This window comes from Cupressus sempervirens, chromosome 8, assembly GCF_028749045.1.
Source record: "Cupressus sempervirens isolate cs-2001-9-10 chromosome 8, ASM2874904v1, whole genome shotgun sequence".
Classification (NCBI taxonomy): Eukaryota; Viridiplantae; Streptophyta; class Pinopsida; order Cupressales; family Cupressaceae; genus Cupressus; species Cupressus sempervirens.
This window is the reverse complement of record NC_143125.1, coordinates 802416622-802436252: the sequence shown is the minus strand read 5'-3', so window position 1 is coordinate 802436252 and position 19631 is coordinate 802416622. Positions and strand designations below refer to the sequence as shown.

Genomic DNA, 19631 nt, shown 5'->3' with positions numbered 1-19631 from the left:
CAATCCATCAATAAAATAGACATCATCAATGTTAAGAGTAATGGATCCAACTCTTGTTATATGAAAAGTTGCATTGTTACCAATTCTAACAATAGCTCCATCATGATTCTTGAACTTAACAAACTTATTCATATCACCAGTCATGTGATGTGAACAACCACTATCAATTATCCAATTAGACTTCTTTTCTAATTGGGTAACTAGAGCTCTTTCTTCTCTTATTTCTCTATCAAGATCATCTTCCTTGATAGCCACAAATCCTAATTCATCATCACTTTCACTTTGATATTTCTCATTAGATTGATCATCTTCATTTGCATACAAACAATTTCTATCTCTATCTCTTCTAGGGTTAAACTTTCCCTTACACTTTTTCTCTCTTTTAGGATATTTAGATGCATAATGACCAAATTCATTACAATTCCATCATTTGAATATTTTCTTGCCATCTTTTTATCTTCTTACCAAAAGGGTTATTCCTTCCTCAATCTTCTTGTCTTCATCTACTCTGCTGCTACTAGCAAAATTTCCACATGTGCTTGCACTCCTTGTTAAATTAGGTCAAATGTTTAGGGCACTAAAGGTTGTTTCAACTCTTGCAAATTCTCTAGACTATCTCAAATCTAGTTCTACTAATTCTAATTTTCCAAGCAATGTTTTCTTTGTGAAATCCTTACTGCAGCGCATTGCAAGTTAAATGATCTGAGCTATCAGCTGAGATGGTGGTGTCAAACTTTTCAAGGTCTTCCATATAACTTCATCATCTTCCTTGGTTACACCATGAGACCAAATTCCCCTGACCATTTATGATATTTTTCCAATATAAATTCTTACAGACTCATCTTCCATCATTCTAGCATCTTGAAATGCACATGTCCAATTCTGTAATCTCATTATTTTTGCATGATCATCATCTTCAAAAGTAGATTCTAATGCTTTCAAAATTGAATGACATGTTACAAGTGACTTTACCTGACTATATTCATTCTCTGGAAGAGCTTTTAGTATAACTTCTCTTTCTCTCATGTTACACATGAATAGATCTCTCTCTTCTTCACTGCATCCTTCAAGCTTTTCTTCTTCAATGATTATCTTTTGACTTTTTGTCAATATCCAATATCTCAGACCCATGCACAATAGATGAGTCTTCATCTTCTCCTTCTAACTATCATAGTTGGCCCCATCAAATCTAGGACTATCCTTTCTGAAAATATTGGCCATTGATCTCCCAAAGTTGTTAAGTGTATCCTTTAAGGACCTAATGCTCTAATACCAATTGTTAGAATATATATAGTCCACTGATATAATTGATAGGGGGTGAATTAGTTATACGACTAATATCACAATTATCAACCTTTAACAATCTAAACCATCTTATTAATATAAACTAAAACCACAACAAGATACTCATACATAATAACACTAGATATGTTAACTAGGGAAACCCTTAATCAAAGGGAAAACCCTCATGGGGATGGTACCCATAAGATGATGTACTAATATAAATATTCATTGTTAGAGGATAGACCTTCTTAGGATTTTTTTACAACATTTAGTACATATGGGTCCATATTAGGAGATTTTGAATCCTTGCTAGGAGATTCCAACCCTATTAGGAGTTGTGGAAGATAGCTAGACCAACTGCCCAAACAGCTTCAAGGGCAAGACCAATGAACCCACTATCCAAATGATCTTTGTATTATTCCTTTCAAAATAATAGAATGGTACTGTACTATTCCTTCCTCTTTCATCATCCTATCAATCAAACCTCTTCTCCTTCTGATCTTGTAACTAGATCTTGAATCTTGCATCTAATAATCCCTTGGATCGCTTACACACATTTAGTAAGCACTCTACTTCATTTTGCACATTACACTTCATCGAGGATCTCAATACACATCATACTATTTATAATCAAGGAAAAAATCTTTCCTTTATACCACATGGCCATAATAATTTCTTGAGTCAGCCTTGAGGCCTTCCCACTTAATTTTTTTAAAAAAGATAAATTAATTAATTGCAATTACAATAGCATTGTTGGCTCCTAGTCCATAGAAAACTTCACACGTGTGACACTAAGGCTTGGGCACTGACTAACATCATCAATAGACTATTCTTTATCACTATCTAATTGTGCATCCCTTCATTACATCCTAGATGTAAGATAGCTAACAAACATCAGGAACTGCTTTCCCAATACTATGTCTCTAAACTGCTCTTTGTAAATCAAGTACAAATTTTGTACATCTTGACTTAGACATTGCATGCTTGACCATGTCATCAAGACATTGTGCCAAACATGTCCATAAATGTGCATGAACAGACAATCAAACCATTGTTCATACCATCAAGATCTATGTCTGCTACTCAACTAGACTTTATAGAAACCATGCCATGTTGACATCAATGACAAACACGGTCATGAATGCAACACATCAATACTCTCCAATGCTCAGGATACTCCCCAAAGTAGTATCATCAGCATTCATGCTAACACAACTGAGTGATAGAGAAGAAGAAGAAGAAAGAGAAAGGAACATGGATCTTAACAAGAAAAGTTAGTTGTTATTCTTAATCAACCATTTCTACTATTTTAGATTACGATAAAAGCAAGTTTTAAAGGACCATTTCTACTGTTACTTTTTAACCATTGTAGTAGAAAATCTAAAAAGAACTAAGTGGACATTATAAGTCTCTGAAACCTTATATGGTAACATTGATTGGTGGCATTTATAAGTCCTTTAGAGAAAGCCACTCTTTAGACAAGATCACTAAGTGATAAGGTCTAGATGATCTTTTAGTGAAATCCTCTAACAAGATTATGTTAATAATGTGTATGTAAGCTTTAACAAAGTTGGCTCCTAGCAGAGCTCACTTCAGATGAGTGGGTATTTTTGGATTGTTGCTCCAAGTGGTTTTTCCCTTCACAGAGTTTCCACGTTAAAATATTGGTGTCATCTGTGTAAATTTTATTTTTGTTGCAAGTTGTTTTACATATTTTTACATTATACTGCAACTCAATAATAATTAACTATAAGGTAACAACTAAGAAAGTTTACTGATACTTGATAAGGCAAAGAAGAATTAGTTAACAGTTTAGAAAAAAGTGATAGAAAGATTTGAATGATAAGGTGAGTGGTTACACAAAGTGATTGGTAATAAATTTTATAAAGTTTTATTGGTATTAAAATTGTTTGAAAGGACGATGATAACTGGACATGATTGATTCACTTACCCCCCCCCCCCCCCCCCCCCTTCCCAGTTATCTAATAGCTAACACCATCTATAGTAGTATGGGGATTATGAAAAGAGCACAATAAGAGGATCTTTCAAATAAGGAAATGGCACCACAAGTTTTAGGAAATAAATTTGAAGCAGGTATTGTAGAAACTCTCATTAGAGAATTTGTAACTTTAACTACATAAAGGGCATATTTACACAATGAGATAGCATCAATAGGAAATTTTGGTTTGGTTTAATAATCCCCCCTCATTATGGTAAGGGAGGTGATTAGAGCAGAGAAGAAAGATCAAATTGTAAATGGTCACCTCCTAAGGTTGACTACTACAAACTAAATTTTGATGGGGCATCTAGGAAATGTAGGTATCTCTGGAATTGGGTGTGTAATTCATGATTGGGAATGGAATATTAAAGCTAAACTTGCAAGATCCAAAAATGAATCAACTAACAATAAAGCAAAATTCGTAGCTTTAATAGAAGAATAAAAAAACATGCAAAGACCTTGGAATCTAATCATTAAAAATAGAAGGATATTCTCATATAGTATTAAATACATTAAGAACTCGCAAAATTCCTAATTTAAAACTTCAATATATTCTAGAATGAAGCACCAACATTCTATCATCTTTTCCAGATCTTGAAATACCTACTCAAGTTTAGGACAACTTGACTATGATTGACTAAAATAGCACACTATATCCCTAAAGAATTAATTTAAATATTAGTATCCAATATCTACAATAGGTATTTATGTTGAATTTAACTTGTTAATATTATCCAAATAATCTTTAAAACTCTACCAAAAATATAAGATGAATGTGAGATTATAGTAACAATGACTAAGATGTTCATATAGCAATTGCTTGGCCAAAGAAAGGGATCAAAATCCTACAGCAATGGACTGCTTAATCCAAGATTGGACATCTCAAGTGGTTCTTACCCAACTCTTTTGAATTCATTTAATTTATCAACCAAGGACGTAAACTTGAAATGGTGTTTGCAAAATATATGCTTCAAACTTATCTCAACTTAAGAACTACTCTAAGAAATTCAAATGCTTAAGCTACAAGAAAACTAAGCTAAAGCTAAGAATCAAATCTATTTTAACAAAGCATGAAAATATAGCTAGGAATTACTTCAACTGCCTATGCTATAGGAACAGTCCACTAATTCTATTATTAATGGTTGCAGGAACAAAAGAATCTACCTTAGTTTTATTAATTGAATGTAAATCCTATGCTAACTAATTAGTTCACTTCCTGTGTGGGCCCCCACAGAGAAGTGAAGTAGAATAACTTGGAGATGAAAACTTAAAATGTTCCTTTTATTCATAACAATGATAAAATGTACATACTAATGAACAACAAGATTGTATTCAGCACTCAGCAACTTCTTCTATTGAAAAATGACTAAAACTTCCCACTTCTAGAACACAAACTTCCAGTTATTTAAGAACATGGACTAGGAATAGAATTCCTAGATTTTAGACTCATCAACTATCAAAGCAAATAATGGTATTGATTATTACAACCAGTTCATTAATTCTAGCACCAAAAAGAACAGTAATCTAGGAGCTTACAACCCTTAAATTTCCTTCGCTTGGTCCTGGCTAATAATGCAAGCAACCACTTTGACTCCCACTTGGTCAAGTTGACCCCGCTTTTATATCTACAAAATATTAGTGCCTCCAAGATAATAACATACATCAAGAATTAATCAAAACATGTTATCTAAATTAGTTTACCCTATGTCACATTGCTGCAGGAGAACTACCTAACCTAGCTAAGGAAGAGAAAGCATCATTCTCACACTATTTTGTAATTAAATGACATATCTTTTCATAGCATATTCATTTTGATCCTAAAAAGTAATTATGCACACATTTGTCTAAAATCATCATAAACATAGTGTTCTTGAACATCAAAGTCTTTAGAAAGTTTGTGAATTAAACTGAAAATGCAATGACAAAATAGACCATATTCTAGTATCATCATTCCCCCCAACTGAAACTTTGACTTGTCTTCAAGAAAACATAAAATTCTTCATCCTTGCAGCCATCCTGAAATTTAAAGTAATATTATGCCCTTTACTTCTTGTAGCAATGTTCCAATAAAAGCCTTTATTCTCCCTATACCTTTCCCATCTTTGAAGCTCTTCTATCATATCAACTATCTCTAAATCTTGTTGATTAGCAAGAAATGGGGATAATAACAGTGGAGGTTGAAAAGTTAAAGGGATCCAATCATTTTTCTTTTCTTCCCCCAACTTGATATACCAAAGTGCCCACTGAGAAGCCATAATAAAATTCGATGGAGAATGAGGTTCTTTCTTTCGCATGTCTTAATTCAATCTTATCCATCGTTATTGATCTCTTTCTACCATAGCTTTATATTCTTGATAGGTTGCATCCCTTAAAGGAGGAATAATCTAGCTTCCAGGTTTTGAGTAAGCAATTTTCATCCATTCATAGTACATAGTTGGCTTTAGGCCTAAGAAGAAGTGGAGTCTCATATTCTAATTCTCTAAACTGATGGGCTTGATGTTCACTACTAATCTCATTTTGGATCCAAGATATTAATGCCCTGAGTTGAATATCACCCACATAAGGCAAAGGGTTCTAATCTCTATTGTTAGGGACTGCTAAATTATGTAAAAAGAGTTCATAGGGAAGATTTTTAATGGCTATAGGGGCAGTATGGAAGGCTTGAAAGAATTCATGAGGAGTATTCAATGTTAAATTATTACCCTATAGTACACAGGTCATCTAATAACTGACAAATTGTTCTTTCAAAAAGAGAGCATAAACAGGGGAAGGAGAGCGACAAGACATTAATTCAGGAATCATAGTAGTGACCTTTGTAAGTTTACCACTTAATCGGTCAATCTCTTCATCCTTTTCAGTCAAATCTTGAGTTTGATTGAAGATAGTTTTCTCTAAGCTCTCTCTCTCTCTCTCTCTCTCTCTCTCTCTCTCTCTCTCTCTCTCTCTCTCTCTCTCTCTCTCTCTCTCTCTGTTTTCCATTCTTCCCTCTCCTAAATTAATTGATTAGATAACTGTGAAATGATGCTTAATAATGAAATAGTGGAACCAGGACTAAAAGTAACATGTGTCTTAGGTGAAGGATCATTAGGAACTATTTTTTGGGTTGTGGATGCTAAAGCATCAAGTCCTTGTGAAAGAATTTGTTCAACAACAGTGTTAACTACATCAAAATTTATTCCAATATCCTCCTCATGAAATTTTTTTCTTTGAGGTGGAAGAGAATTTGGAACTCCAACAAATGCACTGCCTTCAATTTCTAAATCTATGGAAATGATGGGTGGTCAGTCAGAGGATGTTCTTGTTGCTACAGGTACATGTTCTGCACTTTCACCTTCTTCAATGATATTCTTATTTTTATCAGAAAAAGAGCATTGCTCTTTTTCAATAGTGACATTTTTGGATAGAGGAGTTTGAAAAGACACATCCTCATTGGGTTATATAGATATTTGACATCTTCAAGTTATACGCTTGAGGGGTACTTATGTTGCCTCTGAAGTTGTAGGAAGTTCTGAAGATGTATCTAGTACATTCCCTTTCTTCTTTTTCTTATGAACCCTAGGAACTACAGTAGAGTCAACATTTGGTGAAATTTTAACTTTCCTTTCTGCCCTTATTAGATTTTAGACCCGACCTAGAGGTAGAAGCTACAGGAGTAGAAATTGAGGTTCTTTGTGACCTTCTAGGTCTGGTTGAGGAAGAGCCTAGAGCTGGGTTTACAGGATTTTCCTGAGGTTCTCTTTCCTCTTCAACTTGCTCTGTAGGTTGCCTAACAGGGTTTTGCACTTTGTTTTCAATGAAATCATCCCAAGATGTCCCCAATTGTTCCCTAAGGGATTTTTCTATGATGAGCTTAATAAAATGTGAAACATCCTTTGGGGTTCCTTTATGTACTACAGTGGCTCTTTTTGACAAAATGTGATACATAAAATGAGGGGCATTCAAAGGGAAATCATCATGTCTTAGGCAACTCAAAAATTTGAAATGGTGTGGCATGCAAATATGAATGTCTCCCCTCACAAGTAAAATATTTCACAACATAGATAGCACGTTCATTAAATGGTTGTGGTAAAGATGTGTGGATTGTACCTTGTTTTCAGTCTATCTGAAGTCATGGGTTTGTATACACTATAAATTGGGCTCTAGCCGACACTGTATTCAATGTAATTTAAAATTGTTCTCCTTCCAGTGGCAATTCCATTATATCTACTACAATTTTAGGGTGAAAACGGAACCCTTACTCCTCTGATTGTAGCAAAGCCATCCCCCAATGTTTCTAAGAATTCCTAAGGCAAGCTTCCTCATTCCATGTAGACAATTTGAACATGCAATTCATCTCACCCCCTGGCTTGAAATGTAGGGCAGGAAAACTAAGTCTCCCAATAATGTTGTATGGTTAGATGGTTCTCTTCTCAATAATCCACCCCCCATTGTTCCTCCAAAGTGATTACAGGAGTAATTTCAAAAATGGAAGAACTTGCAACAAGATGAGGAAAACAAGTGATAGTACTTGTTTTAAGCAGATGACATTTTTAGAATTAAAGATCACTTATTTCTGCATTAAATACATACTTAGTAATTCACAAAAATGTGTGACATAAAGATAACGGTCACATCACATTATTCTTTTTATCGTGTGGTGGCATATAAAGAATAATGAACATTTAATGATCACAAAAAAATGAATGAGATAATAATACCCCTCCCCAACTAAATTAGGCAATAGCTCCTGCAATTGTTAGTGACAAGGGTAACTGAAAAATAGAACAACACATTAAGAAAATTTTTAAACTTGAGTATGCATATAGACCTGTTGAATTGTGCTATCATTTGATACCATCATGCAAGTTGATGAAGGGTGAGGTGAGGTGGAAGACAAGAAAAAGTGGAGTGAGGTGGAATTATTAGGGAGAAAATACTTTCACAAAGAAAGTAGTTTATTTTGGTGAGATAAATTCTTTTAGAGAGAGGACGGCAGATGAGCGGGAAACTCATTTGCAGTTGCTGCACAAATTGGAGGATTAGAAAGTGACTGGAATTACTGTAGGAACTCTTCATGACTAGATGGCTTATGGTAAAGTTTTAGGCAGTGTCTATTAACAAGTAACTTAAAGCGAATAGGATCAATGGTAGAGAGTTGTATTGCACCATTTTTTAATATAGAAATGATTTCATACGGTCCTAGCCGATAGGTTTAGAATTTTCTTGGAGTTTGCTAATAACAAGAATCATGTAGGAGGGCCCAGTCTCCAACAGAAAATTTCTTGTCATGGATGAACTTATCATGCCATTTCTTTTTTTATTGTTGGATTATCTCTATATTATGCAATGCAAATTTATGGTATTCATCAAGGGCATTCAGCTACAATAACCTATCTTCTTAAGCTCTAGAAAGATCAACATCTAGCTCTAAAGCAGTTTTTAGAGTCTTGTGTTCAAATTCAATAGGCATGGAAGTAGATTTATCATAAAGTAATTCAAATGGGGTAAATCTAGTTGTGCTCTTCCATGTAGTCCTGTAAGCCCAACTTGCTTCAAAAAGCCTGGTAACCCAATCCCTTTTGTGAATAGCAATTATTTTAGTGAGGATGGCTTCAATTTCTCTATTTTTTATTTTTGCCTAACCATTAGCTTAAGGATGGTACAGGGAAGATGTACCATGATGACTCATGTACTTCTTCATGAGTTCTGTAATCAAGTTTGATGTGAATTGAGCTTCTTGATCTGTGACAATTTCTCTAGGTACTCCAAATCTGGTGAATATGCATTCATATAGAAAATCTACTATTTTGTGATCTCTTGCATGTGCCATAACTTGTGCTTTAACCCATTTAGTAGCATAATCAGTACATACTAAGATATATGGTTTTCCATGAGAAGAGGGCTCTATTGGACCAACAAAATCAATACCCCATTTGTCAAAAGGTGTGACTACCACTTGTGGCTGCAAAGCATTTCATCAATTTTAGTGGGTCTCCCCATGCATTGGCATTGATCACATCATCTGGTATGCTTTGCTGCATCTTTATGAAGAGTAGGCCAATAGTACCCGATTGTTAGAATCTTATGGGCTATTCTTTTTGCTACAAAATGACCCCCACATGGTTTATCATGGCATGCCCGTAAGATGTCATAGGTTTCATCTTCCCTTACACATCGGCGAGTTACTTGATCTAGTCTAGTGTAGAACATCAATCCTACTATCCATGAGAAGTTGAAACTCTTTTCCACTAGGAGATGGCACTGCTTTAGTGAAAAGTGTGGTGGTGTTCTCCCTATAGCAAGGTAATTTGCTATATTGTGAACCATGGGTTATAACTTTCTATTGAAAATAAATGCTCATCAGGAAATGTATCATCAATGGCTAGAGGATCATCAGGTACTTGAAGTCATGATAGAAAATCTACTACTACATTGGCTCAACCTAGTTTATCTATTATCTTCACATTAAACTCTTGCATGAGGAGTAGCCAATGTGCTAATCTACCAGAAATAGTAGGTTTATTCATCAAGTATTTTATAGCAAAATGGTCAGTGTAGACAAAAATATCATAGCTTGCAATATAGTGCCAAAATTTATTAAGTGCATACACAAAAACAAGCAATTATTTTTCAGTGATAGTATAGTTCAGCTCAGCACCTTGCAAATTCTTAATAATATAGTAAATGGCATGCTCAACAGTACCTTCTTTTTGTCCAAGAACTACCCCTAAAGCAATGTTAGATGCATTGGCATGAATGTGGAAGGGTAACTTCCAATCAGATCCTCTAAGAATAGATGTTTTTGTCAAAACATCCTTTGATTGTTGGAATGTTGCTTCACAGTCTTGTGTCCACTCAAACTTAGCTTGCTTCTTAAGTAAGTTATACAAAGGAGCAGTAAGCTTACTGAAATATTTGATGAATCTCTTGTAGTATCTAGCATGTCCAAGAAAACTTCTAACATCTGTTTGCTTGGTTGGTGTTGACAAATTAGTAATGATAGTAATCTTTGCAGGATCCACTTGAATTCCAAAATAGAAAAGGTAGTGCCCAAGAACAACTCCTTCTTCCATCATGAAATAACACTTCTCACTATTAAGAGAAAGGTTATATTCTTGACACCTTTTTAATACCTTTTCCAAGTTGGCATGAGCTTGTTCAAATGTGTCACCATAAGTAGTGAAATCATCCATATAGATTTCAACACAATCTGCAGCTATGTCAAAAAATATGCTAAGTACAGCTCGCTAGAAATTTGCAGGTGCATTGCATAATCCAAATGTTAAGATAGAGTTAGAAAATGTTCCCCGTGGATAGGTGAATGTTGTCTTATCCTGATCTTCTGGGGAGATGTAGATTTGGTTATAGCCACTGAAACTATCTAGAAATGAGAAATGTCTTTTTCTTGCTAAGTTATCCATTACTTGATCAATGAATGGAAGAGGGAAGTAATCCTTTTTAGTGGCTTTATTAAGCTCTCTGTAGTCTACACATACTCTCCATTTTCCCCCCTTTTTTGGAACAATAACTAGAGGTGACACCCACTAGCTATCAAAAATAGGATAAATAAATCCAGCATTAAGAATTTTTTGTAACTCTTCTTTGACTATATCTTTTAATGTTGGGTTTACCCTCCTCTGAGGTTGTCTTACTGGCTTGCACTCCAAGTTGATGAATATCCTATGTACAAAGACTAGGATCTAAACCCTTCATGTTAGTATAGTCCCATGCAAAAGCTTGTTGACTATTTTGCAACAGTTTAATGATACTTGTCATCTGAGATGCAGTAAGTTTATTATTAATATTGAGCTCTTTTCCTATAGCAATTTCTGCTTTCTTTAGCTTATTCATCATTAAGACCTCTGCTATTGATGGAGATTTAATTTCATGGGTGTTGTTTAGTGTGGAGCCTGATCAGTCCCCAAGTGGGAGATTGTTAGATTGTGGTGATTCATCAGGAAAGTATTGTACATACTTCATAAATAGTGGGGTTCGGGGCATCGCCTCGAAAAAAAAAATTTGGGCAGTAGCCGACATATAATGGTCGACATATGGCCGACATGTTATAACCCTAAAGCGGTTTAATACTTGTATAAAAGGGCTTAGGGTTGGGTATTTTTAATAATGTTGTGATACGAAATTGGTTCTTGCGGCGATATTGAGCTATAAGGGATTACGGATTGTAATCAGGTTGTAATCACTGGATTGTAATAAGATTGGACTTGTTGTTTGGTGGACGTAGCCCAGGGATTGGGTGAACCACGTTAAATCTTGGTGCCTTGTGTTCATTTTCTGTGTGTTCTATTATTTTTTGTTATTGGTTATATTTGAATGTAGTTTTTATTTTTGTCTGTGGTTTATCCTAACAATGGGGTAATAATGTGTGAAGGTAATCAAGTGCTACAAGAGATTGAGGTGCATCACATTTAGGCAATATAGTTTCCAAGGAGCCAGCAAGATTTTTAGAAGTAGACTCCTCAGCATCATACTGATTATTAAGGATTGATGCCAGTATATCATCTTCTTCCTGGGACACAAAAAATGGGTTTCTTTCCAGCACCATGAGCTGCTGAATAAAATTAACTTTCAGAGGATCATCACCAAGGTCTGGCCAAGAAATTGGTCAAGATCTAGTTGAGGTTGTGCAGGAGAGTACAAGGTTAACTTCTTAGTGTTGGTACCATCTAATATTGTCATTTTTCCTGACTGACGTGCAATGCATGCATCTATAGTAGCCAACCAAGGTCTTCCTAAGATTAATGGATATCCTCCAAGGGTGCCTCTTGGTGACAGCACAACAAAGTATGAAGGAAAATCTAGAGAATCCAAGGTTAGAATGATATCTTCTATCATACCATTAGGTTTGACAGTTGAATTGTCTACTAACTAGAGTGTTGTAGGAGTATCCCTTAATCTAATAATGCTAAGTCTTAACAAGACTTCTCTGTTCATGACATTAATTGATGCTCCTAAATCAATCAAAACATTCTAAATTTGGATGTCATTTATATGTATGGTAACAACAGAACTTCCTAGATCAGAATATTTAGGTGTCAGGGCTTTGCTCAACATTAAATCAGAAAGTTATCCCAATACATGGATAGTTGGAGGATCTTTTTTCTTTCTAGTAGACTACTTGACACATGCCTCCTTTAAAGTTTTATTGTAAAGGGGAATCTCCTTAAGCGCATCTAATAAGGGAATCTATATAGTCATTTGCTTAAGCTGGTCTAGAAGATCAATTGCTATAGGGTTTGGTTTGGATGGAGTTGTAGGAACTAACCTTTGTGGAAATGGAGTAGGTGCTTGAACAAATGGGGAAATTGGGACATCAATTGGTTGACTTGCTAGACCATTTTCAGTATCAATGACCTCGGTTATAATAGGTCCTTTAGGTGCAAGAAACTTGGTTCCAAACTTGAGATGAATATCATTGACCTATAGAAAATAAGCTTGTTGCTTATTGTGGGGATTTGGTGTTGACTGAGCAGGAAGTTGTGGTTGCTTTTGTGGGCTAGTATTAGCTGCAAGAGGCAGAGGCATCAGGATCGATGCTGAGGTGGAGGCATCAAGGCTTGTTTTTGAGGTGGAGGCATCAAGGCTTGTTGTTGAGGTGATTGGCTAGGCCCCCACTGAGGTGGTTGCTGCCAATTCCCTTGATATAGAGGTTGTTGATTCAGGTCCCACTGAGGATATTGGTTGTTTTGTTGAGGTCATTGATTATTTTGCTAGGGATATCGAGGTGGTTGATGGCAGGCTTGATTATACTGAGGTTGCTGGTTGGGCCAATGATTATTCCAATTCTGTCCTTAAGGGACAAAATTTGGGGGAATATTACCTTGCCACTGATTATTATTATAACCAAAATTATTCAAAGGGTCTTGAGGCATACCTTGTCTCTGAGCCCATGGTCACCTTTGAGCAACATAAATCAATTCTCCTATATCCTCATCAATTGCTTTAAAGTCAGTGGGTATTGGTTGTGCATTTACTACTGCAATGGTCTTGCATGTGCAATTCTTCTTCCTTTCTCTGCAACAAGAGCAAAATTCAATCAGCATGGCATCAGCTTCATCCTTTTTCCTTCGCGCTTGCATGGTATCCAATTGAGTAGCAACATCATTAATGATATCTTGCTTAAAGTTAGACAGCAGATTAGATAACTCCATCTTTGACACTCCTAACCCACCATTGGTCTTATGTGGTAGGCTCTTCAGTCCTCTACCTTTCTTCATAGTAGCTCTTGAATAGTTCTGACATGTCTCCTTAATGTTATTCCAAGTTTTTTGTGTAACATCTCCTCCAACCATTAGGTCTAGAGCTTCCATGCTTTCTTCTTGCACACCTCTCAGAAAAAGATGCTTTTTGGATTCTTCATTTGGGTTATGTTGTGTATTTCGCTACACACTAAACAAGAATCTGGAAACATAGTCTTCTAGAGTTTTACCCTCCTTTTGTGACATTTTAAAAATGTCATCCCCCTTCATATCTTGACCTCTACAATATTCTTTATATTTTTGAAGAAACAAGTTACTCATTTTAGTCTAGGTTGCTATAGCATTTGCACCCAACCCCATGAACCATCAAAGAGTAGCATCCTTCAAAGTGGAGGGAAATAATTTCAACTTATGGGCTTCATTTGTTAGTCATAGCTCCTACAGAGGATGTCAAACTCAAAGAGAAAGGTTCTAGGATCTTTTATAATAAGGCCATAAAATTTTGGAAGTGCAACAACAGGTATGTTCTTCAAATTTTGGTTCCCTTGCTGTGGTGGGATAGGAAAAGGAAAGGATAGCCATTCTTGGAGGAAGAGGTGGTGCTTGATAGATAAAAATGGCTAGTGGATTATCTTGATATTCAGGCTCATCAAAAGGTTCATTTAAGTGGAGCGATTCTTCTGATTCGGCGTCAATGTCAACAAATGGATTTTCAAAGAGTTTGTCTTTATCATTCTCTCTTTGGGGTTCATCTATCTCAGGTTGAGGATCATTGAATGGCTCTTCTTGATTATCACAAGCAATTTCCCTAAGTGGTCTCTTCTTCTATGAATAACATGCTTCTTTACTACTAAACTCTATTCTATAAGGAACAGAAATACAACTAGAAATACTAGTTTGAATTAACACCATCCTCGACAACGGTGCCAAAAATGCTTGGCCAAAGAAAGGGATCAAAATCCTATAGCAATGGACTACTTAACCCAAGATTGGACATCTCAAGTGGTTCTTACCGAACTCTTTTGGACTCATTTAATTTATCAAACAAGGGCATAAACTTGAAATGGTGTTTACAAAATATATGCTTCAAACTTATCTCAACTTAAGAACTACTCTAAGAAATTCAAATGCTTAAGCTACAAGCAATCTAAGCTAAAGCTAAGAATCAAATCTATTTTAACAAAGCATGAAAACACAGCTGGGAATTACTTCAACTGCCTATGCTGCAAAAATAGTCCACTAATTATGTTATTAATGGCTGCAGGAACAACAAAGTCTACCTTAGTTCTATTAACTGAATGTAAATCCTATGCTAACTAATTAGTTCACTTCCTGTGTGGGCCCCCATAGAGAAGTGAAGTAGAATAACTCGGAGATGAAAACTTAAAATGTTCCTTTTATTCATAAAAATGATAAAACATACATACTAATGAACAACAAGATTGTATTCAGTACTCAACAACTTCTTCTATTGAAAAATGACTAAAGCTTCACTCTTCCGGAACACAAACTTCCAATTATTTAAGAACATGGACTAGGAACAAAATTCCTAGATTTTAGAATAATCAACTATCAAAGCAAATAACGGTATTGATTATTACAACCAATTCATTAATTATGGCGCCAAAAAGAATAGTAATCTAGGATCTCACTACCCCTGAATTTCCTCTGCTTGGTGCTGGTCTAATAACGCAAGCAACCACTTTCACTCCTACTTGGTCGAGTTGAGCTTGCTTTTATATCTACAAAATATTAGTGCCTCCAAGACAATAACATACATCAAGACTTATCCAAAACATGTTATCTAAATTAGTTTACCCTATGTCACATTGCTGCAAGAGAACTACCCAACCTAGCTAAGGAAGAGAAAGCATCATTCTCACACTATTTTGTAATTAAATGACATATCTTTTGATAGCATATTCATTTCGATCCTGAAAAGTAATTACGCACACATTTGTCTAAAATCATCATAAACATCATGTTCTTGAACATCAAAGTCTTTAGAAAGTTTTTGAAGTAAACTAAAAATGCAATGACAAAATAGGCCATATATTGGTCTCATCATTCCCCCCAACTGAAACTTTGAGTTGTCTTCAAGAAAACATAAAATTCTTCACCCTTGCAGCCATCTTGAAATCTAAAGTAATACTATGCCCCTTACCTCTTGTAGCAATGTTCCAATAAAAACTTTTATTCTCCCTGTAGCTTTCCCATCTGCGAAGCTCTTCTGTCATATCAACTGTCTCTAAATCTTGTTGATTAGCAAGCAATGAGGATAATAACAGTGGAGGCTAAAAAGTTAAAGGGATCCAATCATTTTTCCTTTCGTCACCCAACTTGATATGCCACAGTGCTCACCGAGTAGCCATAATAAAATTCAATGGAGAATGAGGTTCTTTCTTTTGTAGGTCTTCATTCAATCCTATCCATCAGTATTGATTCCCCTGCTTTGTTGTAGGGAGATCTCTTTCTGCCATAGCTTTATATTCTTGATAGGTTGCATCCCTTAAAGGAGGAATAATCCAGCTTCTAGGTTTTGAGTAAGCAATTTTCATCAATTCATAGTACATAGTTCTTGCATCCTTGGCTTTAGGCCTGAGAAGAACTAGAGTCTCATATTCTAATTCTCTAAACTGATGGGCTTGATGTTCTCTACTAATTTCATTTTGGATCCAAGACATTAATGCCCTGAGTTGAATATCACCCACATAAGGCAGAGAGTTCTAATCTCTGTTGTTAGGGACTGCTAAATTATGTAAAATAAGTTCACAGGCCAAATTTTTAATGGCTATAGGGGCAATATGGAAGGCTTGAAAGAATTCATGAGGAGTATTCAATGTTAAATTACTACCCTATATTACACAGGTCATCTAATAACTGACAAATTGTTCTTTCAAAAAAAGAGCATAAACAGGGGAAGGAGAATGGCAAGACGTTAATTCAAGAATCATGGCAATGACCTTTGTAAGTTTACCACTTAATTGGTCAATCTCTTCATCCTTTTCAATCAAATCTTGAGTTTGATTGAAGATAGATTTCTCTAAGCTCTCTCTCTCTCTCTGTTTTCCATTCTTCCCTCTCCTAAATTAATTGATTAGATAACTGTGAAATGATGCTTGATAATGAAATAGTGGAACCAAGACTGAAAGTAGCATGTGTCTTAGGTGAAGGATCATTAGGAACTATTTGTTGGGTTGCAGATGCTAAAGCATCAAGTCCCTGTGAAAGAATTTGTTCAACAACATTGTTAACTACATCAAAATTTATCCCAACATCCTCTTCATGAATTTTTTCTCTAAGGTGGAGTATCTGGAACTCCAACAGATACATTGTCTTCAATGTCTAAATCTATGGAAATGATGGGTGGCTTAAAGACAACAAATTTCCACAATCCATAATAATAAGATTTATGCTTCTGGGTAAGATGGGTGGCTAGTCAGAGCATGTTCTTGCTACTGTAGGTACATGTTCTGCACTTTCACCTTCTTCAACAATATTCTTATTTTAATTAGAAAAGGAGGATTGCTCTTTTTCAATAGTGACATTTTTGGACAAAGGAGTTTGAAAAAACACATCTTCATCAAGTTTTATAGATGATTGACCTCTTCAAGTTATACACCTGAGGGGTACTTCTACTACCTCTCAATTTTGTAGTAAGTTTTGAATATGTATCCTTTACATTCCCTTTCTTCTTTTTCTTATGAACAAATAAGTTATACACCCTAGATTGACCTAGTGAAAGATAATTTGCACTCTAAAGAGGTATCTCAAATTTAAATCCCACTAGGATAAACTATGTGCACCTCATTGATAACATAGTTAGATATCTAATGATATAACAAAAAAGTATTGAAATTTTATAATATACATCATGATTAAACATGTTATGAAGACATTCATTTCTTATATATCGAGCCTCAAAATTATCCCTATCTCATTTCTAGATTTTAAATAATTATTATCAATTACAATGATCTACCTTTCATCTTTTCGCAATTTCACCTCCGAGAAAGTTTAGAAGCCCATCTTTTTATTATGAGACGACTCAAATATTTTTAAATGCATTCATCAAGACATTTTGTAGCCACAAAGTAGCTCAAAAGATCAACAATGGCAGAACAAATGAATACACATTTGCTCATGTAAAGATGAGCTATCTGTGTACAAATTACCAAGACGAGAATGTTACATAATCAGACAACTCTAAAAATACTTCAAATTTCAAAGTTATATCTTTGTACAAATACTGATTTTATCTGCTTACTTTTCACGACATTCTGATCATTAATAGATAGCCTGTTCAATTATTATTAAATTATAATGGTGTTCAGTTACAGAATTATTTTATGACTGCCTTCTTCAATCGAACCATTGATTAACGATCTTCATCTCTTCAGATTCAAATTTTAGCTGCTGAAAACCTAAATGGCAATCTCTATACTGAATAGAAAATGTGATATATATCAGTTCAGAATCAAAACTATAATCAGTTCAAAATCATACTTACAATCTCTCTATTTAGAATCAAGAGTATAATCAGTTCGAAATCATATTTACAATCCTTCTCTTCGGAACCAAATTTACAATATGTCTGTTAATCTGAGTTATTAAAACAATATTTCTGTTAAGAAATTCTTTTCTAAAATTTTAAACATATATTTAACATTGTTCGTCTGCGCAGTTACATATATAGATAATATGTGTCATATTGGACGGCTCGTCTCTTCCATTTAAGCAATTCACATGTATAGTTTTTACAATGATGCTTCAAAAAATCCATCCATGTTTACAATATCCACATTAAAATCCTATTTAAATTTACCATAATCCACATCTCTACAAACGAACCTATCATAAAATTCTTGCATGGTAATTAGCCATTCCTACGCCAAATCCGCCAGGGCATCACTTCTACATTTCAATTTCCATATTTATCACTATGATATGCATACCTGTGAGAATTAATATATCATTTGCATGCAACCAGATCTTGTTCTCTTTCATCTTGAAAGATAGATCACCCAATGTAATCCATAAATTCATGGAAAAATTTAGACACAATCAAAATTCGGAAATACAAGGAACTGAACCTTATAGATTTGAAAATATAATAGCACTAGTCATTTACATAAAATAATTTCCGCCATTGAAGATCATATAGCTATGAAATTCAACAGCATATTTACATTGTTACTTCTCCCCATTGTCTCCCTACAACTAATCAAACCTTTGGAACAATATCAATTGGACATAAGATTGTTTCGCATAAACTAAACTTCCTAGAAAAAGCCAACTTCACAGATCAGTAATCACTAATCAAACCCTAATAGCAAAAGTAGGAAACCAAGAAAATAGCTCATAACACAGATCCTCGCACCATAAGTGGTGTCTAAAGACACCATTTGAATCAAAAAACACCCTGCCAGGAAAACCCTAAGCGCTGGTAAACTTTGTAACAGCCTTAGTTCCCTCAGAAACAGCATGCTTTGCAAGCTCCCCGGGAAGAACAAGCCTCACAGCTGTCTGAATCTCCCTGGACGTAATGGTAGGCTTCTTGTTGTAGCGAGCCAGTCTGGAGGATTCACTGGCCAGCTTCTCAAAGATATCATTGATGAAGCTGTTCATGATCCCCATGGCCTTGCTGGAGACTCCAATGTCAGGGTGCACCTGCTTGAGAACCTTGAAGATGTAGATCTTGTAGGTCTCAATGCTCTTCTTATGCTTCTTCTTCCCCTTCTTGTCTCCTTCCTTTGGCAGCTTCTTTTCAGCCTTGGGAGCCTTTTTAGCAGGTGCAGGGGATTTCTCAGCAATCGGCTTCTTCTCAGCCACTGGCTTCTTCTCTCCCTTGGGTGCCATGGACGATCTTGATCGGCAAATTCACAGTAATAACTTGGAAATATACTCTCGATGTGATGAAAACGGCGCAGATGGACTTGGTGAATGAGAATTTGACTCTGGTCTTTTAAATAGAGAAATCTGTTTGTCCTTCTATTAGTCGATATCTTTTGCCACGGATTCATATTGCGGGTGCAATCTCGGCCGTTAGTGTGGAGTTCGATTACGGTGAATGTGAGCCGTCCAAAATGGCGCTTCGTTCAAATTTTGAAAGCGGTCTTCTACATCTCTCTTTGAATTATACCTTTTTGAAG

General features: G+C 35.3%; 1 protein-coding gene across 1 annotated transcript; it reads right to left on the bottom strand.

Moving 5' to 3' along the window:
* Nucleotides 1–18549: 18549 nt before the first annotated feature.
* On the bottom strand, nt 18550–19410 carry LOC149544822 (histone H2B.2-like). Its single transcript, XM_089795401.1, has one exon. The coding sequence runs from the start codon at nt 19336–19338 to the stop codon at nt 18916–18918; it is 423 nt and encodes a 140-aa protein (XP_089651527.1). The 5' UTR covers nt 19339–19410; the 3' UTR covers nt 18550–18915.
* Nucleotides 19411–19631: the final 221 nt, after the last annotated feature.